Source organism: Gopherus flavomarginatus, chromosome 3 (assembly GCF_025201925.1).
Source record: "Gopherus flavomarginatus isolate rGopFla2 chromosome 3, rGopFla2.mat.asm, whole genome shotgun sequence".
NCBI classification, from domain to species: domain Eukaryota; kingdom Metazoa; phylum Chordata; order Testudines; family Testudinidae; genus Gopherus; species Gopherus flavomarginatus.
The window spans coordinates 288,114,650-288,139,612 of record NC_066619.1 but is presented as its reverse complement, the minus strand read 5'-3'; the positions used below and the strand labels follow the sequence as shown (position 1 = coordinate 288,139,612).

Here is a 24,963-nt window from a genome sequence, read left to right as displayed (position 1 = left end):
AGCCAGACCCCTACGTCCGCCCTCAGCCAGCTCCAGACTAACAACCCCCCCCAGCCCCTCCTCCTCTGCTCAGTTCCTTTCCTGGGCCAGGAGGTCACCTGATCTCTTTGTCTCCAACACCTTCAGTTGGCACCTTTGCAGGGGAGGGGCCCAGGCCATCAGTTGCTAGGAGACAGAGTGTCAGGCATTTAGGTGCACTGGCCCTTTGCTCTGCCAGATACTTAAGAACTGCCATGGGGACACTGAGGCACCAACACAGTATTCAGAGCAAACATTAAGAACATTCCCAGTTCGTCACAGCCATATACTGAGGCAAGGTGGGGATAGTGGGTGGGGGTTCCCCAGGGAGGGGAGACCCTGAGAGAAAGGGGGCAGCACCCCAGCTAACAGGGCACCGGGTCCTGGGAGGACATGGGGGCCCAGAGGACAGGTAGATCAGCAGCCTGCAGAGGGTGCTCCAGAGGCTGGAAATCCAGCTAATTCCCTTGCAGACCAGCAGGAGGCGCCACAGGGGTGAGTCCACATGTCTACAGGCACTTTATAGACTAACAGACATATTGGAGCATGAGCTTTCGTGGGTGAATACCCACTTCATTGGACTGCTTGTCCCTTCAGCTCGAATGGAGGTCCCATCAGAGCCACTAACACAATATTCTTCTGAGTGTATGTCCAATGTGCCTCAGGTGGCATCTAACCAGGATTCATCACCAAATTTGGTCCGCTAGTTTGATCGTTAGCTTCCCCAGCTCGGGGAGGGTACTGATGGGGAGTGTGATGTGAATGCTGATCCATGCACCCCAAGACACTACTGAGATGAGGGCAGGGGACTGGACTCGATGACCTCTCGAGGTCCCTTCCAGTCCTAGAGTCTATGAGTCTATGAGATCCCACAAAGGAACTGGTTCTCCCTGGTAGGTGAAGAGGAAGGATTCCTTTCAAGAATCTTGACACCACGGTGTTCGAAAATACTGATCTCCTATGGGTGAATGAATGAACACTGACATTACAACCAAGTGGACCTTCAATTAACTGAATGCAAGACGTGTAGATGCAACAAGTACTCCAAGAGGTCCTGAATCCCAGTTAATATCAGTTGAACCCCACGAGCCAATCACCACTCTGAAAAATGTTTCCATTTAGCCAAATAGGCCAGTCTGGTGGAGGGTTTTCTACTATTGAATAAAACCTGTCCAACAGCCTCCAAATATTGTTTCTCCTCCTCATTTAACCATGGAGCAGCCATGTGGTGATATGTAGAGAGCTGAGTGCTGGATGCTGACTGTGATGCTGAGTATGGAGGTCAGGATGAAAAGAAAGAGATATGGAAGGCTGAATTGAAAACCCCAGAAGGTCAGAGAAGCAGCATCACCTCGGCCATGCTGAAGCAATGAGGATGGCCATGGCAGGGTCCAATTTGAGTTTGAAGATTAGCTGTGGGATTATTGGAATCAGAAGGAAGCCATACAGGAGTGCTGATTCCCAACCTACGTGAAAGGCGTTGGTCAGAGAGCCTGGAGTGAGGCCCCCTTGAGAGCAAAACAGATCAATCGTAGGATTGTCCCACATTGCAAAGATGGACCACAGGGCACTAGACTTCAGAGACCACTTGTGACTGAGGGAGAAATTCCTACTGAGGTGATCCACAAGTTGATTCTGGGCCCCGGGTAAATGATCAAGTACCAGAGTAACATTCTCTCTGATGCAAAACTGCCAAAGCCTGATTGCTTCCTGACACAGCACTCTCGAGTGTGCTCCTCTTTGTCTGTTCACATAATACATCACGGTGGTATTGTCCATAAGAATGTGAACTGTCAGGCCCCTGATACAACTTTGAAAGGCATGACATACATTGTAATTGGCCTGAAGCTCCAGACTGTTGATATAGAAAAAAACAACAACAACAACAACAAAAACAGCTTCCTGCTCAGAGCACAGATCCTGAACTCAGCAACCCCAGCCTCCCAAGGAGACATCGGTGACAATGGTCCTGGTCAATGGGGACCAAGCAAAGGGATCTCCTTGGTATACATTACCTTGAACTCTCCACCACTATAAGGAGTCCAGGATCAATGGAGGGAGCCAGACCAATCAGTGCAAAGGGTGATGGGTTGGACAATAAACTCTCATCAGCCACATCTGGAAAGGGCCAAGACACAAACTGTACCACCTGTGCACAAGCAGCCATGCAATCCAACAGCCTTAGGCACACTCAAGCTGTAAACAGAGACGAAGAATTGCCTCAAAATCATCTGTCAGCAGAAGAGCTCTCAAACTTGTAGAATCTATTAAGCCTCAAAGAACTAAATTCTTCAAGTGAGGACCAACATTGACTTCTCCGTTGAGAATGAGTAAGCATAGTGTGACGTGTACACGAGACTGAACTTCTTCCCTGGACTTGCCCTTCAGTAACCAATTGCCCAGGCACAGGAAGATATGAATTTCCCCCTTCCCGAGGCAGGCTGTCACTATAACCATGCAGAGAGAAGGCCAAAGGGGATTACTGCATACTGATAATGTCGGTGTGCCACTATGAACTGGAGAAACTTGTCTGTGGCTCAGGAGAATCATCCCCTGATAGGAAGTGTCCTGAAGGTCCAGAGCAGCAAACCAGTCATTCTGATTTAATGTGGGAGGATTGTTGATAGGGTGATCACTTGGAATATCATGTATCTGATATATTTGTTGAGGTTGCAGAGATCGAGACTAGGTCTCACCCCTCCTTTGGATTAGGGAACCAGAAAATACAGAAATAAAACTCGGCCCTGATGCCAGGGACAGTGAGTTATATGGGCCTATGGTGTCCGTGCTCCAGGAATATTCAGAGCCTGGGGACCTGGCTCCACCAATGTTTGGGGCTGGGTCTCTCCCCCAGCCCTGCCTGCCACCCCTGGGCAATTTAAAAGGGCCTGGGGGCCCCCAGCTGCTGCCACCACCACTGACAACACAGCAAAGCTAACGTGGCTCCACACCACTCCCGGAAGCAGCTGGAATGGCCCCCTACAGCCCCAGGGGGAGTGTCTCTACATGCTGCCCCCACCTCTAGCGGCAACTCCACAGCTCCCATTGGCCAGGAACTGCAGCCAATGGGAGCTGCAATGGTGGTGCCGGTGGGCAGTGGCACGCTGAGACCTTCCAGCCCCCACACCTAGGATCCACTGCCAGAGGGATGTGAGGGTCGCTTTCACGAGCCACTCAACATAAGCACTGCACCCCTCACCCTCTCCTGTACCCCAACCACCTGCCCCAGCCCAAAGCCCACCCCCTGCACCCAAACTCCCTCCCAGAGGCTGCACCCCAAACCCCCTCCCACACCCAAACTCCCTCCCAGAATCTTAGGCAGGTGTGGTGGGGGCAAGACTTGGACCCACTCTGGGCACGAACAAAAATTATACAAACCTGCTGCACCGGGGCCTGGTGCTGCTGAGGGACCTCCTGCACAGCTCCTAATGCTAGTAGAGACTGAACCTGCTCGAGGAACAGTGTCTTGTGAGAAGGGTCCCTGAAGAGAGAAAGGGTGAGGAGAAGAGGCAGAAAGGAACAGGATGGCGTAACCCTATCTGACAGTGCTCAGGACCCAGCTGTCAGTGGTAATTGAGACCCAAATAGTGTGAAAACGAGTGGAAGGGGGAACAGGGATATAGAAGTAACAACTGCATTGCTGCCCTGGATGTATAAGTCAAAACAAGCACTTGGTAATAACACAAGAACAGCCATACTGGGTCAGATCAAAGGTCCATATAGCCCAGTATCCTGTCTTCCGACACTAGCCAATGCCAGGTGCTTGAGAGGGAATGAACAGAACAGGGAATCATCAAGTGATCCATCCTCTGTCGCCCATTTCCAGCTTCTGGGTAAATGCCAGGGGAGGATAAGTTGACTGGCTGAACCCAGAACCAAAGACCTCTAACTTTCTCAGATAGTCTCACTGCCTCAGAGAAGGGAAGGACTGCCCAAAGTACCATTATGGGCAGTACTGTTGATGCTGCTGCTGACTGTCAAAATGGTGTCTCCGCACCTCTGGAGTAGATACGCCTAGAGAGCTCTTGAGTCTTTAGACAAGTGCAAGGTTTCAGCAGTCTTATGTGAAAAAAGCACTCAACCACCGAAGGGCAGGTCCTCATGCGTCTGCAGCACATTGGGAGAAATGCCCGAATTTTGCAGCCAAGACACCCTTTTCATGGTTACTACTGAGGCTATAACTCTGGCTGATGTATCTGCCATGCCCAAAGCTGAGTGGAAGGATGTCTTGGCCACCAAACAGCACTCAGCTATCAGCACTCGAAATTCCTCCCTGGAGACTTCAAGTAACTGTTCTATAAATTTAGACATAGCTGTCCAATTAATAAAATTGTACTTGGACAGTGCCTGCTGGTTCACAATACTCATCTGCAGGTGTAGTAAGAAGAGGGCCTGAAACATAAGCCTATGTATCAGAGGCCTGGTATGAGACCTGGGCTAAAGTAGTCAAAACTTTGCGGATATAAAGCAAAGTTAAGCTGTGAGCAAGAGGCTGGCCTTGCTCACAGAATCTGGCAAGAACAGGGCTGATATTGCAGAAACACACATTCCTAAGTAGTGCTAGGCATAAGAATACATTCGCAAACATATTCCAGAAAAGGTGGTACCAGAATACCTCGATACCAAACACATTCCCCAAAGATAGGGACTGGGACAGCACGCTGAAAGAGCACACACGCAGCCAAACATCTGACCACAGCAGGGAAGAGGAGGTATAGATTTTCCTACCTATTAAATCTATCCTCTTGGACTCCTTGTCTTTGGGCAAAGATTTATACCTGCCCTGCCAGGCCCTATCATTCACTGCATTCACAACCAGGGAATTAGGGTCAGGGAGGGAATAGAAGCCCTCAAAATGCTACACAGATATGAAACATTTACATTTCTCTCAACATTTTGTCATGGGTGGCACCGAAGTCATAGAAAGCTAAAGAACCTTTGCAGGCTCCAGGAATGCGTCATTAATAGGTAGGGCTAACTTCCCTGGGGCAGACAACCGGAGAATTTTCAGTAGTTTGAGAGTATTCTCCTTCAGGAACTCTGCCAAGGTGGCTGCAGAAGATCCTGGTAGGCCTTGAAATCCTCAGGCGCCTAGGTAGAAGAGGAGCCTGGTAACATTGAATTGTCAGGGGATAATGATGAAGCAGTCAGCTGCGCTAGGGATGGGTCCTGCCCCTGAATTGTTGGACCTGGGTGGAACAATTTCGGAGGCCCCGAGAAGGGAAGCCAACTGATGCCTCAGCTTGCAGTGGATCAACAACTGCAGCCACCGATGTGCCCAGTGATCTTGCTCCGGAACAGGATGAGGAATGCGACTTCCAAGGCCAAGGAGCATCCCATAGATTCCAGTGAGGCCACTGGAGATAAGGTAGGGCATTGGTGGCCAGTAGGCCACAGGTGAGGGGCCCCAGTCCTGACTGCCAGTCTCAATCACAAAGTTGCTCCAAGAATAGTCTTCAACACATATCAGGTGGTGATGAGTGGGAGGAGAACCTTAACCTGGATCCTGAGAAGCCCCAGGTCTCTGGGGACAGTGGTGGAACTAGCCCTGATGGCAGAAGCAACCTGTCAAACTCATTTGCTACCAGCAGGAAAGAGGTACTGGTACCGACTGGCACAACCAGAGCCAAATACATCACAGTTGCATCCAGTGCCGGGGTCAGCAGCAGTGTTGATGCAGTGGACGGTTGTTACGGAGTGTCGGAGAGTCAGGGCCCTTCACCCCTCTTCCTGGGATTCACGGTGACTCTCAGCCAGCCAGTAAAACAGGTTTATTGGACAATAGGAATGCAGTCTACAGCAGAGCTTGTAGGCACAACCAGGACCCCTCAATCAAGTCCTTCAGGGGGTTCAGGGAGCTTAGTCCCCAGCTTGGGGTTCCCTGTATTGCACCACCCAGCCCAAACAAACTAAACAACTCCTCTCTTCGCTTTCTCCGACCTCCCCTCTCTTCCTCCTCTCCTTTGTTCAGTCTCCCAGGCAGAAGGTGTGATTTCTCCTCACACCCCTCCTGGCTCAGATTACAGCTCAGGTAGATTCCTTCTCATCCCCAATGTAACTCCCCCGCAACATTTTCAGGTCAAATCCACTCCGCTCCCTGCTCCGTCACAACGGTGCCGGCATCAAAGACGGGATCCTCCACCAAGACAACGTCTGTGCTGAGAAGTCCAGAACAATAGACAGAGTAGACCTGCTGTCACCCACTAGGCCGCTGGCATGGAGAGAACGGTGCTGGCATCATTGTCATCAGTACCAGACTCAGACATCCCAGGGCTGGAACCAGAGTCAACAGTATGGATGCCTGCACATATCTAGGCAGTACCAGGCAGCGATTTGAAGGACCTGCTCCATTCCACATGTTGGCAGTAGCATGAGGCCAGTCCATACTCTTCTTAGAGGAAGACACCAAGAGTGTTACCAACTGGTCTTTTGAGATCTTTTCTTCAGTGCACTTGAGAAAGCAAATGGCTCCCCCATCTCTTGGGAGAGACACTAGCTCTGGAATGTGGAGTGGCGTCTCTCACTGAGCCCGAGGGTGACTGCTGATCCAATTCAAGCCTCGGTGCTGAAACAGTCCTCACGGCCTGCTCAAGGAGGTGCTGCTTCAGGGAAAGGTCTCTAGCCACCTGAGCCCTTTTAGAACGATTTACAAACTAAACCCTCACCCAAACAGAGCAAACACCTTGTGTGGGGATCACTAATGGGTATCACCACTCCCCTCCCACACACACAATGGATAGTGTTTGAACCCTGGTGAGGGCATTATCCAAGACAACTAACTATACTAACTTACTAACATGGGTACTAACTAGCTATACAACTAAATACAGAGAAAACTCAGTAACTGAGAAGGAACTATGAGGTGAAAACCATACAGGGCTCAGACTCCAGCCACGAGCCGTGAGACAGAACGGAGGGGAGTCAGAGCACTGCTGCCTTACATAGCCGGGGAGGAGCAACAGCCACAAGGCATGAATGCTGCCCCTGCCCCATGAGTACTGCTAGGCAAAATTCTCCAACTCCAGTGCACTGTGTGCACGCACCTACATGGAATACGTAGCTGCATCTAGTCAAAGAAGAACCCTGAAGACAAGAATCACTGTGAAGGAGGGACAGGTCAGGCTGCACACCAGCAGTTGTGGGCTGCATAAACTGCAGTGCTTCCTCCCTGTATCTGGGAAGCCTTGCAAAGCTGTCCCAGCCAAAACCACATGCTACAGCCCACCCTGTGCCACCACATGATTTTTTCAGTCCTGCAGATTGACTCTAGAGGAGAGGCTCTAGCCCATGCCTGGACCACAAACAGAACAAGATCAGAAGCAGAAGGAAAACTTACAGTCACTGGAAGAGCGGTGCCTGAAGGTGAATCTCAGATGGGTCCTGTGGACATCTTCAATGGGAACAGCAATCTAGGAGAGAAGAGCCAGCATTAACACAGGAGGGAATAGGCCCAGTCATGGGAGCATCAGAGGACCAAAGCTTTGATAGAGCCAGCCAAAGGTCAACCATAGATTAAGATGCTCAATCCAGAACCCCATTCTGTCTTTAACTAGTAAAGTGTAGAGATCTGAACATGTGACTGTGTCTATCTGTGCACGTCCATCAGTATGTGCGGCTGTGCATACATGTGTGCCTGTGTCCATACTTGGATGTGTCTATGCAGGCACACATGTGCATAGGGAGGTACCCTGGCATCTTTGTGTATATCTGTATGCCTGTGTGCATATCCACCTATAACGATATGTGGCCATATGCCATTCATGACTGGGGCTGAATCCCTAGAGAATGCAAGCCAGGTTTCACTGAGGACAGCAGGCTGGGGCAAGACCTAGGGAGTTCAGTCAGTGCTGTGGGATTGCCTATGGAGTGCAGAGCTGATCTACGCAGCTTCTGTTACTCCCCTCGCTCTCAAGACTCAGGGCCTTGAGGAAAGGAGCTCCCAGTAACCATGGACACAATGGATGTTTGTCTCTACGCATGTGGATTTGCTCTTGTGTCACAGCTCCCTCTATGGACTGAGCTGTATGTCACCCCTGTTCGCCATACAGCGGGTCATTAAGCAATATTCAGTCTCAGAGCTGACCTCTTCCCTCTTCTGTTTGCATGGGAGGGCTATGAACTTTGCTCTTTGGGAAGGGATTTCTCTGGGCAGAAGAGACTCCCTCAGGCTGTTCATTCTCCTTGCACAAGAGTAATAAGAGAACTAATTCTTAACCATCTGATGTTCTTCACAGTTCTGCCTAGCCTCTGTGTGAGTCAGGAGACAGAGTCTGATCAGAACAGACCTCACACCTGGGACCCAGTAAGCTCGGTTTGCAGGTTTCATGTCCAAAATTCCAATCACAGCTGATCCCCTCCCCAACCACCTCCAAGCATGGGGAAGTTCAAACAGACCTTCATTGTCTCCATCCACCGCTGTTGCCGCTGCTGGTAATAGACCACAGAACGATATTCACTTGAAGGCTTGTCACCAGCACCCGGGAAAATCACATTCTGAGAAGTGGACAGTCAGGGGAGAGTCAGTTAGTGCTGAGCTTTTATGGTTACTAGGCAAATAGTTGTCCTGCATCCAAGCAATTCAGAGCTGCAGCATTTCTGTCACAGACATGGAAATCAACAATTAAGAACAGAAATGCTGTGTGCTGACCAATATGCTAACCAGCCCCAGCCTACAGTACCCCATTCCCCTGTCTGTACCAACCTGTCATATAGCATGCTGAGCTCCATGACTGTGCCAGCCCACTCTAGCCTTTACCATCCCATCTGGTGGCTTCCAACTGCCCACCCACAGCATGGTCTCCTTCCCACCCACTGGATGTGCCATCCTGCACAAACAGGCAGCCCCACTGCCCTCACTGTTCTGTCAGCCTGGCATGCATAGTCCATTATAGCTGTGCCACTCTGCACTGAATTACCATTGCCCGTCCCTGAGCCGCACCTCCCAGTGAGAGCCTGTGATGGGGCGTCCATCCCACACTGACATGCAAGGGGTTAACAGAACCCTACGGAGGCTGCGCAGAAAGCAGCCAAAAGGAGAGGGGCTGTGAGGAGCAGCCAATCAGGACCCAGCAGACCCATATAAGAAGCACCACAGGGCAGAGAAGGGTCAGTGGCTCCCTGGAGCTTGAGGAGGGAAGATCTGCTCAGACCGAGGAGAGTGCTGTGACCCTGGGGAAGTGGCCCAGGGAAATACAGTGATAGTAGAAACAAAGGAATGCAGTAAGTAACTGCAGTTCAGAGGGTCCCTGGGCTGGGATCTGGAGTAGTGGGCGGGCCAACTGACTGCAGATACCACTGGGGAAATGGCTAGACTACTGAGGAGCTAAACTTCCCTTGAAGGGGGAACGTGAACAGTGACACAGCCAGAAGGCCGAGCTCCAAAGAGGATGCTGCAGTTCCTGACACTTGTGAGAGGCTGCAGGCAGACTGCAGGAAAGGAGGGATGGGGAAGTCTGCCTTGAGCTAATCCCCAGAATGACAAGGAGGCACTAGTCCACCGGCAAGTGATACACACCATGACACAGCCCCACAGCTGAGAGTGAATGGGGCTGCAGCGAAGCTACCCTGCTAGGCTGGAATGCCCTCTCTAACTGCAGAGCTGGCTCAGTCTTCCAAGGAAGGCAGCAAGGGGTTCACAACTCTCCAGAGAGCTTTCAAGACTCAAGTCTTGTTGCAACATGGGGAAATCATTATCGCAGAGAGAGAGAGAGAGAGAGACTGGGGTGGGAGAAGAGATTGCATCTCTGGATTTTTAACAAGCCTACATCCAATGTGTCAGCTGAAAGTTTAATTAGAAATAAAAGCAAACACATGGAGAATGAGTAAGGGCAAGAGTCAATGTACTATCAGGAGCAACTCCAGGGCTTGGCCTAAGCAAGAGCACAATCTCCTTCCCTTACCCATGTACTTCCCTGTGTTCTTCTCCTTAACAAACCTTTCCTGCAGCTCCCAAGCCATGTTTCACTTCTGTAGCACCCAAAGCTTCTCCCTCTGCTCCGGCATTTGGAGTCTCTAACACACAAGTTGTGAGGATAGGGCCATGCACATCTGAGGAGAGGCTGGAGGGCCTTGAATGGTTCTGACAAGCCCTACAAGAAGCTGATTCTCCTCTTTCCCTTCTCATAGCCTTTTTGGTTCTGGTTTTAGAGGTGAATTAGCAAGGCAGCAGCTGCATTCACCAGCTTAAAACAAGATTTAGTCATCAAAAACCTACAATAAAGACCAAACTACAAATCTTCAACTCAAATATTATTTCCACTTTAACATATGGATGTGAAACCTGGAAATCCATTAAAGGTATAGACAGATGTCTGAATGCCTCGAAAAGCAAATGCCTCAGGAAAACACTAGATATTAGATGGACTGAATTTATAAACAAATGCTGAGATTTTTCAGAAAGTTCAGCAACCCCTTATCGCCAAAGTTATTCAGAAACAAATCTGGAAATATCTGAGATGTGTTAAGAATGACACCAAAGCATCTGCCATGGAAGGTATGTCATTGGGCCGCTGAAGGAACATATAAAGGGGACCAACCAAAAGAATCCCTCTGTCAAACAATACTTAGAGAGGGAAAATGCATGGGACTTCACAACACCGGGACTATGCAAAGAGTAGCCCAAGATAGACAGTGATGGCAGAGTCTGGTTCTTGTTCTAAGCCAGGGGTAGCAACCTATGGCACAGGTGCCGAAAGCGGCACGCAAGCTGATTTTCAGTGGCACTCACGCTGCCTGGGTCCTGGCCACCAGTCCGGGGAGCTCTGCATTTTAATTTAATTTTAAATGAAGCTTCTTAAAACATTTTAAAAGCCTTATTTACTTTACATACAACAACAGTTTAGTTATATATTATAGACTTATAGAAAGAGACCTTCTAACAACGTTAACATTTTTACTGGCATGCGAAACCTTAAATTAGAGTGAATAAATGAAGACTCGGGACAGCACTGCTGAAAGGTTGCCCACTCCTGTTCTAAGCAATGTTTGACAATGCAGGAAGGATTCAGGTTTAGAGGCAGGTTTGAAGGTCCATTTCCAGAGCTTCAGTGCCCTCAGAAGGAGTGATCTGCCAAGAACACTCCAACCAGCTGCAGTGAAGGAGATGGCCAAGACTTCCTAGGTGGTAACTGCCTTTGAGCACTACTGCAAAGCTGCTTCCAGACAGGTCTGTGCAGTTCAGATCCAGATCCAGCACTTTCCCATTGGCTTGGTTCTACAGAGCACCTCTGAAGTCCATGGAGTTAACCCAAGGATGTCTGGCTCCTCCTGAGACATCTCCAAAGGAACAAGGAGTCCAGTGGCACCAAATCTTTAAGGTGCCACTGGACTCCCTGTTGTTTTTGTGGATACAGACTAACATGGATACCCCCTGATACTTGATCACCAAAGGAGTGAGGAGTCAAGTAGCACTAGCACAGTCAGACTTAATCCCACAAGTTCAGGATTTCCCCTTTCCCTGCACCCACCACCACACGCTCCCACTACACTACAACCAGCAGGCCAGCATGGGGCACACTCACCTGCATCATGTTTCCAGTCTCATCACAGACACACACTGTCACCTCCACGTTCTTCTGCGTTTTCTTGTTCCCCTTGTCAAACTCGCCCTGCACCAATGTGAGGTAAATGTCGTTCCTGATGTCCCCTGGAGAGAGCCACACACAGCGAGGTTGCAGTGAGGTCGGGCCTGAGCGGCTACCAGGGGCCCCAGGAGCCCTCAATGCTCTCCCACCCCAAAGCACACAGGACTAGCCAGGGATGGGGCAATGCTTTGGTTAAAATTAAAAAACCTCTTCTCTTCCACCCCTCTTCAACATACACCTACATTTTCATAGATTCCTGGAATTTAGAGCCAAGAAGCCCCATAAGTCCCATCCAGCCCAGCCCACTCCTAGTCACTGAGACCAGCAAAAACTGGTCCCTACTACACATTTACTAGTGTTTTGATATGGTCCCTTCATTTCCTCCCTTACACCTACCCCTTACTTGGCTAATGGCTGAAGTGTCTTTTAATGGAGGGGTGGGTGGCAGACAGGCCAGCCAGCCCCACTCAAATTCCTAGTATGGGTCTCTCTATAAGGGCAGGCAGTCTGATTTTCCCTCTCCACCTGCTTGGCCATTCTTCAACTGCAGGAATCAGAATAATCTCTCACTGTGCAGCTGAGGTGCCAGATACCCAGTGCTTCTGGGGTATCCAAGACAAAGGCCTTTCACATTTTAAAGGGCTAGAAGCAGCAGGCCCATGAAGAGTAATTCTGGTTCCAGTGCAGTAACTGAGCTGGTCTGGTCTGGCTTCTCTTCCATTTGGCAGATCCCACTTCAGTTGCCTGTTCAGTCTAGCAGGTGTTGGGTTGCTTTGGAGAAGCCCAGCTTCCATCTGAGTAGAAAGGGGAATAAGGCATCCCCCATTTATTCTCTCTCTCTCTCTCTCAAACACACACACACACTCTATCCCCAATAGCACCCAGACACTGCAGTGACAGATTGCAATGATTTGGGGGATCTGTCTGTACAACCACACAACTGTTATGCTAAAAAATAACTACATCTTGGGGGAAACCAGTTTTACCTACCTCTCTGAAGGGAGGGGGGAAGTAGAGGGTGAACATTTACTAAAAGGCAGAACAAAGACCATTAGGTGTTGGGTGGGGAGGCGTATAAACAGGAACTTAGAGAGAAAAGCACAGGAAGTTTGGGCAGAAGCAGAGCTGGTGCAACCATTTAGGCGACCAAGGCGGTCACCTAGGGTGCTAGGATTTGGGGGGTGGCATTTTCTTCAGCAGCGGCCGTGGTGGTCAGATCTTTGGCTGCCCTGGTCGCCACTGGCATTTAGGCGGAGAGAGCTGGGGCATGGGAGTGCAGGGGGGCCGGCTGCAGTAAGGAAGGGGGGGGGCGGGGGCGGCACGCAGGGGAACTCCCCGCCCCAGCTCACCCCTGCCCCACCTCCTCCCTGAGCACGCCGTGGCTGCTTCACTTCTCCCGCCTCCTAGGCTTGTGGCACCTAAGCTGATTGGCGCCACAAGCCTGGGAGGCGGGAGAAGTGAAGCAGCGATGGCGTGCTCAGGGAGGAGGCGGAGCAGGGTGAGATGCCATGGAGGGGTTACCTCAGGGCGGAGGGGGGTAGCTGCCGTGAAGGGGGGGCGCCTCAGGGCGGGGGCTCGGGGACAGGGGAGGGCGCAAGGTGGAAGATTTGCCTAGGGCGTGAAACATTCTTGCACCAGCCTTGGGCAGAAGGAAGACAGGCCATGGACTAGCCAAGGTAAAAAGAGGAACAATGATCTAGAGAAGATGACTCTTTTTTAGGACAAGCCATGCACTGGAGCAGAAGGATTTTGGTCCCCAGCCCAAAGAATGCTCTAAGGTGGGGGATGCATGTAGGGTTTATTATTTTTGTACAGACCTGTGTATTTTTCGTGTGATTACATAAAGGCCACGAGCGACTTAGAACCTGTGTGAAGTCTGTCTGTAGGTGTTATAAGCTACGCTCACCACATGGCCCTGAAAGAATTAAACTGTAACCCAGAAGGCTCACGTCATTGGTGGGATTCTGAGAGAGGATGCGTTTAAGCTACAGGGCAGCAGGAATCACTGGTTTCAGAGGGCTAGGCAGCTGGACCATGTGGTCAGAGCATTTGAGGGAGTGCTAGACAGAGGGTTTGCACTCCCAGAGTTTGCCTAGGAACCCCCAAGACTGGCACAGTGCCTGGGCTCTGTCTCACTCTGGAAGCTTAAAACACTTGAGGATCCATGAGCTGGGATTCCTCTCACAAGAATATGGTGGGTGGCCAGCAGAGAAAGCCTGACCCAGGGCCAGCTCTAGCTTTTTTGCCGCCCCAAGCAAAAAAAAAACCCCAAACCTCCTACTGCCTGCCAGACTGCAGAAGGGAAAAAAAAAAAAAGAGGGGCAGCCACAAGGAGTGAGTGGAGGGCGGTCAAGGCAACTCGCAGAGGGGTGAAAGGCGGCGCTGTAGCCCACTCGCAGCTGGGCAAGAGGGGCTCCCCCCTCTGGCCTTGGAGTGTTTCTCCCGGCCGGGCAGGCGGAGTCCCCAGGGGCTGCAGGAGGTGCTGGCTCAGCCGTTCCTTTAAAGGCAGCTTGGCCGGGCTCAGAGTGGCATGGGAGGTGGAGGCCGGTGCAGGCGGTGGGGAGTGGTACATCTTGGAGAGCCCGGCAGCACGGAGCCGCAGAGATTGCTAGTTCCTGCCCCCAAGCCGGGGTCGGTGCCCTGGGGCTCCAGAGCTGCAGATTGGGCTGCCAAAAGCAAAAGAACCACGGCAAGGCGGCTGGAATGTGCTGCCCCAAGATTGGCCAGAATGCTGCCCCTTACAATGTGCCGCCCCAGGCACGTTCTTTCTCGTCTGGTGCCGGCCCTAGCCTGATCAGATCTGTAACACAGGTGCACTAGATGTACAAAGAGTCAGGATACTGATCCTGCTCCCCCATGCAGATGATAGGCAAAAGCCCTTGCTCTGGGGAAGAAAATCCAGGAGGATGTTGTGATGATGAAGTGGGAATTTTTTGTAATATTTGTATTATGCCCATATGTGCCTCAGTTTCCCCTATGCTTTGCATTGTTACCTGGGGAAGCGGGGAGGGGGAGAGATTAAGCTTGCTCTCAGGGCAAACTAAGAGACATAGGTGTGTGTATCACCTAGTTGAATGGGTCATTAAAAAAGGACTGGCCTAGGCCAAACCAAACCAATGGAAAATGTGAGAAGACAATGGAAAACCCCAATGGCCAGAACATTGACACCTAGCAATCAACAACCCAAAGAAAGGAGCTTTTTCCCGCCTCTCAGCAGGGGTTGTGAACTCAGCATGGTCCTGCCTGGAGAACTAAGGACTGAGAGGTGATCAGCAGGGAATAAAGTGTGGGCTCTGGAAAAAGCTTGCTGCTCTCTACTAGGACCCACTAAGGAGATCAGAGAGACAGAGTCTGAATATGGAGTTCCCTACAGCTTGGTTGGTGAATTGTGGCTTGACCAGACTGGATGATGCTTTAACCTTTATGACTCTGTGCTAACCTAAGGCCTGTGACCACTTGACTAATAAATCCTACTCTGTTTTGAAAATGCTGTTTGGGTGCCCCTGCAAATACTTGCTGGGGTGCATGCATCCAGTGATTTCCCTGCCCCTCTAATTTCCCCAACACCCCTCCTCAGTTTTGTGAACTAGTTACATGCCAAACCTAGTGGCTGAACTTTGCGACTTTGTCCTCACCCGCAACTATTTCACATTTGGGGACAATATATACCTTCAGGTCAGCAGCACTGCTATGGGTACCCGCATGGCCCCACAATATGCCAACATTTTTATGGCTGACTTAGAACAACGCTTCCTTAGCTCTCGTCCCCTAATGCCCCTACTCTGCACTGATGACATCTTCAACTGGACCCATGGAAAAGAAGCCCTTGAGGAATTCCACCATGATTTCAACAATTTCCTTCCCACCATCAACCTCAGCCTAGACCAATCCACACAAGCGATCCATTTCCTTGACACTACTGTGCTGATAAGTGATGGTCACATAAACACCACCCGATACCAGAAACCTACTGATCACTGTACTTACCTACATGCCTCCAGCTTCCATCCAGGACACACCACATGATCCACTGTCTTCAGCCAAGCTCTAAGCTACAACTGCATTTGCTCCAATCCCTCAGACAGAGACAAACACCTACAAGATCTCTATCAAGCATTCTTAAAACTACAATGCCCACCTGCTGAAGTGAAAAAACAGATTGACAGAGCCAGAAGAGTACCCAGAAGTCACCTACTACAAGACAGGCCCAACACAGAAAATAACAGAATGCCACTAGCCCCCAACTAAAACTTCTCCAGTGCATCATCAGAGATCTACAACCTATCCTGAAAGATGATCCCTCACTCTCCCAGATCTTGGGAGACAGACCTGTCCTCGTTTACAGACGGCCCCCCCAACCTGAAGCAAATACTCACCAGCAACCACACACCACAGAACAAAAACACTAACCCAGGAACCTATCCTTGCAACAAAGCCCGATGCCAACTCTGTCCACATATCTATTCAAATGACACGATCATAGGACCTAATCACATCAGCCACACCATCAGGGGCTCGTTCACCTGCACATCTACCAATGTGATATATGCCATCATGTGCCAGCAATGCTCCTCTGCCAAGTACATTGGCCAAACCAGACAGTCTCTATGCAAAAGAATAAATGGGACGCAAATCAGACATTGAGAATTATAACATTCAAACACCAGTAGGAGAACACTTCAACCTCTCTGGCCATTCAGTAACAGATTTAAAGGTGGCAGTTTTGCAACAGAAAAGCTTCAAAAACAAACTCCAACGAGAAACAGCTGAACTTGAATTAATATGCAAACCAGATACAATCGATTTAGGCTTAAATAGAGACTGGGAATGGCTGAGCCATTACACACATTGAATCTATTTCCCCACGTTAAGTATCCTCACACCTTCTTATCAAACTGTCTTAAATGGGTCATCTTGATGATCACTACAAAAGTATTTTTTCTTCTGCTGAGAATAGCTCATCTTAATTAATTAGCCTCTTAGAGTTGGTTGGGCAACTCCCACCTTTTCATGTTCTCTGTATGTATATATATATCTCCTCACTATATGTTCCATTCTATGCATCCAATGAAGTGGGCTATAGCTCATGAAAGCTTATGCTCAAATAAATGTGTCAGTCTCTAAGGTGCCACAAGTACGCCTGTTCTTTCTGCGGATACAGACTAACACCGCTGCTACTCTGAAACATGCCAATTTAGTGACTGTTTGGAAATTTGAATTGAAATTGAAACATTAATACACACTTTAAAAGCATATACAGTGTATGATAAAATACATAGATCTGAAAAAGTATAATAGATTTCAAAAGTCTGAACATAGACTAGCTTCCTTATACAGCTGGTTTTTATGACAATGTCAGTGCATTCATTTCAGTGATGTTGGCCAACGTAATAATTTCAAATGATGATTTGTAAGCAAAGTCTAAATGAGCTCTCCTTGACAGCTAGTGATGAGCTGGAGGCTGGGGGGAAAGGCTTCAGGACCAGATTGTATTTACATTCACACCTAATCTACCTAGGTATCCAGCAAACAGAGCTGTGTTGCCCAAGTGATAGATTTTGGCTGGGGTTGGGTTACAAATCACTTGAATGCAGGGGGTGTTGGGTGGGAAATGAAATGTTGTTCTTATTGTATGAGTAAAGGTCAGTAAAACTGTACTTAGCCTGTGCTGATTGACCTCTATCATATCCCCCCTTAGTCATCTCTTTTCTAAAGATTAAAATTCCCAGTCATTTTAATTTCTCCTCCTGTTTCATACCCCTAATCACTTCAGTTGCCCATCTCTGTACCTTTTCCATTTCCAATATCTCTCTTTTGGGATGGCGTGACGAGATCTGCACAGTATTCAAGGTGTATTCGTACCATGGGTTTATATAGAGGCACTATGATACTTTCTGTCTTATTATCTATCCCTTTCTTAATGATTCTCAACATTCTGTTTGCTTTTTTGGCTGCCGCTGCACATTAAGTGGATGTTTTCAGACAACTATCCACAATGACTCCCAAGATCTCTTTCTTGAGTGGTAACAGCTAATTCAGACTCCTTCATTTTGTATGTATAGTTGAGATTGGAAAACAATGTGCATTACTTTGCATTTATCAACACTGAATTTCCTCTGCCATTTTGTTGCCCAGTCTCCCAGTTTTGAGAGATCCCTTTGTAACTCTTCACAGTCTGCCTGGGACTTAACTATCTTGAATAGTTTTGTATCATCTGAAAATGTTGTCACCTCACTGTTTACCCATTTTTCCAGATCATTTATGAATATGTTGAACAGTAATGGTCTCAGTATCAACCCCTCAGGGATACCACTATTTATCTCTCTCCATTCTGAAAACTGATAATTTATTCCTACCCTTTGTTTCCCATACTTTAACCAGTTACTGATCCATGAGAGGACTTCCCTCTTATCCCATGATGGCTTACTTTTCAAAAGTCAATTTAAATTAAATACATTTAAAAAAAATTATACATTTTTTAGAAATCTAGACCTGTTATGTGTAACTTGCATTATCCTTATGTTAAATTTGCATTATCCTAACAAATCATTTACTTTATTCATATCTCTTTTATATATCTCATTGGCCCTGACACCCCCCTTGTAAATTTGAACACCCCCCCTAATTTCAATTCCTGGGGAAACTACTGCATGCGTCTCTGAAGAGTGGCCAGGAGTCTATCTCAGTTGGACTTGCTGAGCAGTGCTCACAGTGTGAAGCAGGAGTGCTGGAAGTCAGAGGCTTGGTCTTGGAGAGGGTGAGGCTCTGTGGGTCCCCTTGAGCAGCTAGCACCATAGGCGCCAACTTTCCCCAGCATCAGTGGGAGCTCACACCCCTCCGTCCCCAGCCCTGCTGCGACTCCACCCTTTCCCTGCCCCTGCCCCTGCCCCACCCCCATTCCAACCCCTTCCCCAAAGTCCCCTCCCCAACTCTGCCCCCTCCCTGCCCCTATTGGACCAGTTCCCCAAATCCCCAGCCCCGTGTCTTCCCCGAGTGCGCCGCGTTCCCCTCCTCCAGCCACGCAAAACAGCTGTTTTGCAGCGCAAGCACTGGGAGCTAGGGGGAAAAGTGGGCATGCAGCACGCTCAGGAAAAGAGGTGGAGGCAGAGGCAAGCTGGGCAGTGGGGCAGGGTGCCGTTGGTGGGTGCAGAGCACCCACCAATTTTTCCCCATGGGTGCTCCAGCCCCAGAGCACCCATGGAGTCAGCGCCCATGGCTGGTGCACAAAAAGGGTTCCTCCGAGAGACTGCTTAAAAGCTGGGGCATGGATTCATGACCGATGCCACAAGCACTTTAGAAGACAGTAGGTAAGGATGGATCAGGATAAACTTGCTAACCTTAGCCTGAGGTGCCTTCTTCACTCACCTGGCATGATAATCTCTGGGAAGCCTAACTTGCGGACCACAACTGTGCTGCGGTCCACCAAATGAGGATGATCTTTCCGCACCTGACTCAGGTCTCCCCACAGCATTTTCAGAGACACCCAGAACCCTGGAAAGGAATGAGAGAAAAGGGATTGGAATTTACTTTGCCCAAATAGAGTCCAGTGAGTAGCTCAACCAGATGCTCAGCCCACACCCCAACGTAGACATCTGCACAGATGGGTCCATTTTACAGTCCTAGGACATGCTGTTCAGGGCCTCATGTTGAAAGTGGCTTCCACGATGTTAAACATTTCCAGGAGCCAGGCCTCAGAGATGTTGTCTCCATCAAAGGTGTGTAGCTCCCACGTATCATAGTGATGTGAAGTTTCGAGGTCCTGTTTGGCTCTTCACTAAACTTGGATGAGCAGGTAGCATCAATTTCCAAATTTCCAATTTCCAATTTCCCTCCAGCTCATTAGGAAACTTCATCCCTTCCTCCCAGACATGGACTTTGCAACAGTCACTGCCAGGCTGGTTTACTGTATGCATGCATTTGTCACCGCCAGGCTGGTTTACTGTAATCTGAAGCTGAATGTGACAATGACACACAGGTTCTATCTTGCGCAGAATATAGCTATCCACCTTCTCCACGGCTCAGTCTGTTGTGAGCACATCAAGTCTGTGCTCAAGTCCCTCCCAGTGAGACAATGCAGATCACAAAGCCAGGACAAAGTATGTGAGAACTGGGACAAAGCATTTTCTACCACAGGGATCCAGCTATGGAACAATCTTCCAGGGGAGATCAGATGCATCACTAGTCTGACCATTTAGGAAATGTTGCAAAGCCTTTGTGTATTAATTCTGAAAGTCATGTACAGTAGACAGGCTTCAGTGGTGTAACAAAGCCCCAGAGGGCCCTGATGCAGGAATAAGGTAGGGCTCCTCTCCCCAATTGCAAAATCTACAATTTTGCTTACCCACATCAGAGCCCCCAACCTACCCCACTTACCCCACCTCCAATCCTTTACCCATTGCCTCCATGAACTTCTTGATGGCCCCTCTCCTCCCCCACCCTGTCCCTGGTGCCCCACTCCCATCCTGGGCTAGGATATCTCCTCCCAGTCCAAGCTGCTCAATGACTCCCCTTGCTTACATCACCTGCACTGCACTCACACAACACAGGCTGAATTTGAATGACGAGTGGCATAGCAACCAGGCACATGGAGTCTCAGCTCCACTCAGGTTTGGCCCAGCCTCTCCTCCGTCATGATGAAGGTGTGGTTGAGGCAAACCTGAGTGGTGCTATGACCTCGTGCACCAAGATGCAAGAACATTCACTCAAATTTAGTCCAACCACCCCTCTGTCATTTGGCCCAGCTGCACTTCTGTCTGATGGAGCGGTAGTAGGATCAAATTTGAGTGAGTGGCATTGCAACCCTATGCGCCAGATGAAATGCCAGAGCATTACTATATCTGGTTAAGCCCCCATAACCTCGTGGGCTCATGAGCAGTCTTGCACTATTCTTACACCACTGAACAGCTTTCTCGAAGGCCTCTTTAAAAAAAGGTTAACTCTGTAAAAGGAAAAGTGCCAGAGACTCTGTTCATTGCACTAGGCACTTCACTGTCGCAACTGATTTAAGTGGAAAGTGTTCAGATAGCGTGGGGATGGGCAGCAGGATAAAACCCTAAGATAGGCCACCCAGCTGTGGGAGGAGGCGGTGTAAGGCCCTTACCTTGTCCTTTGTGGTTGATTTCTTTCCCTTCCACTGCTTTCTTTATCATGCTGTGAAGGAAGTCATTCTCAGCAGCTACCCTGAAACACAACAAAAGCACATGGGGGGAGGGGCTCAGCTCTATCAAGCTAGGGAGGGAGACTGTCTGCAGAAAAGGATCTGGGAACAGGAGCATGTGAGTGCAGAAATGGTTACTATATTTACTCGTACAGTGAGTGTGATTCTGTGAGATATATTATGCACATTTAGCTTCCACTGTAGCGGTGTGTGCACCCAGTGCACTTGAGCCAGAGATATCTGATCAGCACCCATTCTGATGGCATACGCACACAGCATGTTCTCATGCCTCCAACAGTGGGCATGAAGAGCAGAGTCGCCCTGGCCCCCTCTCAAGTTCCTTCATACCAGAATCCAGCTGACATTAGACCAGAGATCTCAAACTGGGGGTCAGGACCCCTCAGAGACTCACAAAGTTATTACATGGGGGGGGCCGCAAGCTGTCAGCCTTCACCTCAAATCCCGCTTTGGCTCCAGCATTTATAATGGTGTTAAATATATTTTTTTAAGTGTTTTTAATTTATAAGGGGGAGAGGGGTCGCATGCAGAGAGGATTGCTATGTGAAAGGGATCACCAGTACAAACATTTGAGAACCACTGCATTAGACTCTAAGTAGTGGGGATGAAGCGTGGATCATGACACATATGTGTACAACACATCTCAAAGAACAAGTTACTGTGCAAGTAAGTAACTGTTTCTTCTTCGAGTGCTTGTGCATATCTGTATTTTACTTGAGGTGGTTCCCAAGCAGTAGTCCAATGGTAATGGAAACTTGGAAGTCACTTAAACATGGATTGAAGAACAGACTTTCCAACGTCGGTATCTGCTCTGGATGCTTACAGAATTGCATGGTGCTGTGTGATCCTGTGACCGGAGGACCACATTATGGCCATTCTGCAAATGGCCATAATAGGGATATTACTGAGGAAGGTCACTGAGGTGGCTTGAGCTCATGTAAAATAAGCAGTACCTCTTTCTGGAGTGACCTTTGCAAAGCTGTAACAAATCTGTATGCATAAAGAAATCCAGTTAGATATCCTCTGGGCAGTATCTGCTCGCCTCTTCATCTTCTCACCATGTGGGAGAGGATCTAAAAAGTTTAGTCCTGTCAATGTAAAATGATAGGGCCCTGCAGACATCCGAAGTATGAAGCCTCCCATCATCCTTATGGATGTGTGACTTGGGAAAGAAGATTGTTTGGTGTAATTCTGATACCATTATGTACAAAGATTTTGGACACAGTTGCAAGGAAACTTTGTCCTTATAGAAAACTGTATACGGGGGACCCATTAAAAGAGCCTTCAGCTCTCTAACTCTCATAGCAAATGTTATCAATGATGTAATATCATATGAAACACTCTGTATCTTGGGAGGATGTTAAACAGCAGCTATTAAAGTTAGACATTTTTAAATCCACAGATCCAGATAAGTTACACCCAAGAGCCTTAAAAGAGCTGCCGAGGAGTTCACTGGACCGTTAATGTTCATTTTCAATAAGTTTTGGAACACTGGGGAAGTTCCAGAAGACTGGAAGAAAGCTAATGTTATGCCAATATTTTAAAAGGGTAAATGGAATTCCTGGGTAATTATAGGCCCACCAGTCAGACATTGATCCGAAGCGAGATAATTGATTGGCTGATATGGGACTCAATAAAGAATTAAAAGAGAATAATGTAATTAATGCCAATCAACATGGGTTTATGGAAAATAGATCCTGTCATACTAACTTGATATCATCTTTTGATGACATTGTAAGTTTGGTTTATAAACGTAATGTTGACGTAATATACATAGACTTCTGTAAGGTATTTGACTTGGCACCACATGACATTTTGATTAAAAACTGATAAAATTAATATGGCACACATTAAATGGATTAAAAACTGGCTAACTGATAGGTCTCAAATTGTAATTGTAAAGGAGAATTGTCATCAAGCGGGTGTGTTTCTAGTAGGGTCCCCCGGGGATTGGTTCTTGGGCTTACACTATTTAATATTGTTATCAATGACCTGGAAGAAAACATAAAACCATCACTGATAAAGTTTGCAGATGACACAGAAGATAGGGGAGTGGTAAATAATGAAGAGGACAGGTCACTGATTCAGAGCAATCTGGATTGCTTGGTAAACTGAGTGCAAACAAATATGAATTTTAATATGGCTAGATGGGAAGGTATACATCTAGAAACAAAAAAATTTGGCCTTATTTACTCTACCCTGGGAAGCAGTGACTCTGAAAGATTTGGGGGGTCATGGTGGATAATAAGGTAAGCATCAGTTCCCAACATGATACTGTGTCCAAAAGAGCTAATGTGATCCTGGGATGCATGAACAGAGGAACCTCGAGTAGGAGTAGAGAAGTTATTTTACCACTATATTTGGCACTGGGCGGCTGCTGCTGCAATACTTTGTCCAGTTCTGGTGTCCACACTTCAAGAAGAATGTTGATAAATTAGAGAGGGGTCAGAGAAGAGCCAAAAGAATGAATGACAGATTAGAAAACATGCCTTGTAGTGACAGACTCAAAGACCTCAATCTATTTCACTTAAAGGGAAAGTTAATGGGTGACTTGATTACAGACTATAAGTATCTACATTGGCAAACAATATTTAATAATGGGCTCTTCAATCTAGCAGAGGAAAGTCTAACATAATCCAATGCCTGGAAATTGAAGATAGACAAATTCAGACTGGAAATAAGGCATATTTTTTTGACAGTGAGCGTAATTAACCATCGGCACAATTTACCCAGGGTAGTGGTGGCTTCTCCCTCATTGACAATTTTAAAATCAAATTAGATATTTTTCTAAAAGATATGTTCTAGGAACTCTTTGGGGGAAATTCTATGGCCTATGTTATACAGGAGGTCAGACTAGTTGATCACAATGGTCCCTTCTAGCCTTGGAATCTATGCATCATCACCAAGAATGCAGCTTGGAAACAAATGAAACAAGAAACAGGAGGCTAGAGGCTCAAAATGTGGTCCCATGAGCAATGAGAAGACTATTTTAAGGTCCCAACGGGAAAAAGGGGCTTTAACCAATGAGTAGACCCTGATTAAGTCAAGAATCTCTTGACCACAGGGTGGTAGAAAATAGAGCAATCCTCAATAGACGGGTGAAAAGCCAATATGGCTGCCAGGTGGCTCTTTATTGGGCTCGTTGACAGGCCTGAGTTCTAGCAGATGTTCCAATAGGTCCTGCATTTACATAATGGAGGGAGACAACTTGTGCCAGCATATCCAGATGGAGAACCTCTTCCACTTAGACAGGTGGAATGCTTTCTACTACTAATCTGTACCTGCTGAACTGCCTGTTAACAGATTATCTCTGTAACGGTCAACCACTGAGCATCAGGCAGAGACTGTCTGGATTGGAGTGCAAAATTATGTCCTGGAGAACTGGTAATGTGAATGGAGATTGTATCATCAGGGTCTGCAAGTCCAAATACCAGTACTGCCTTGGCCATGCCGGGGCTTTAAGAATCATCCTGGCTTGTTCTTGTTTTGGCTTCCTGATTACTACAGAAATCAGCGGGATTCAAGGTAAGCATACAGAAGCTTCGATTCCTCAGGCAGCTGAATTGTATGTGTCACAGAGCCTGGACTCTGGCTGAACAGAGAGGCTGTATTTCCTACTGTCTCTGGTGAGTCCATGTTAGGAAATTCCCATCTCTAGAAGACTGAACTGACCTCACTATCTCATTTTTTAGGGACGACTTGGTTACAATTCACAACTATCTGCTGAGAATCTGCGAGAACATTCTGCACCCCTGCTAAATGTGAGGTTTCAAGAGTGATGCTGTTTTGAATGCAGAAGTTCCACAGCTAGATTGCCTCCCGACAGGGGGATCTAATCTCTCCTCATAAGGCTATGGAACAGCTTCCGTAAGTATTTTTGTTGCCCTTCTCTGTAATTTTTTCCAATTCCAATACATCTTTTTTCAGATGGGGTGACCAGAAATTCACCCAGTATTCAAAGTGTGGGTTATCATGGATTTATATAGTGGCATTGTGATATTTACTGTCTCATCTATCCCTTCCTTATGGTTCCTAACATTGTTTGCTTTTTTTACTGCTGCTGCACATTGAGTGGATGTTTTCAGAGAACTACCCACAATGACTCCAAGATCTCTTTCTTGAGTGGTAACAGCTAATTTAGACCCCATCATTTTCTATGTATAGTTGGGATTGTGTTTTCCAATGTGC

At 48.0% G+C, this 24,963-nt stretch overlaps 1 protein-coding gene across 2 annotated transcripts in view; it reads right to left on the bottom strand.

Moving 5' to 3' along the window:
- The window catches only part of LOC127047633 (dedicator of cytokinesis protein 2-like), a 408,420-nt gene that overhangs the window by 327,234 nt on the left and 56,223 nt on the right, over nt 1–24,963 (bottom strand). For both annotated transcript variants that reach the window (XM_050946070.1, XM_050946071.1), the window contains exons 12-16: nt 20,701–20,780; nt 18,966–19,091; nt 11,538–11,662; nt 8,413–8,511; nt 7,355–7,427 (exon numbers count right to left, since the gene is read on the bottom strand). In XM_050946070.1, the coding sequence (XP_050802027.1) occupies nt 7,355–7,427; nt 8,413–8,511; nt 11,538–11,662; nt 18,966–19,091; nt 20,701–20,780 (503 nt within the window). The remainder of the gene's footprint in view (nt 1–7,354; nt 7,428–8,412; nt 8,512–11,537; nt 11,663–18,965; nt 19,092–20,700; nt 20,781–24,963) is intronic.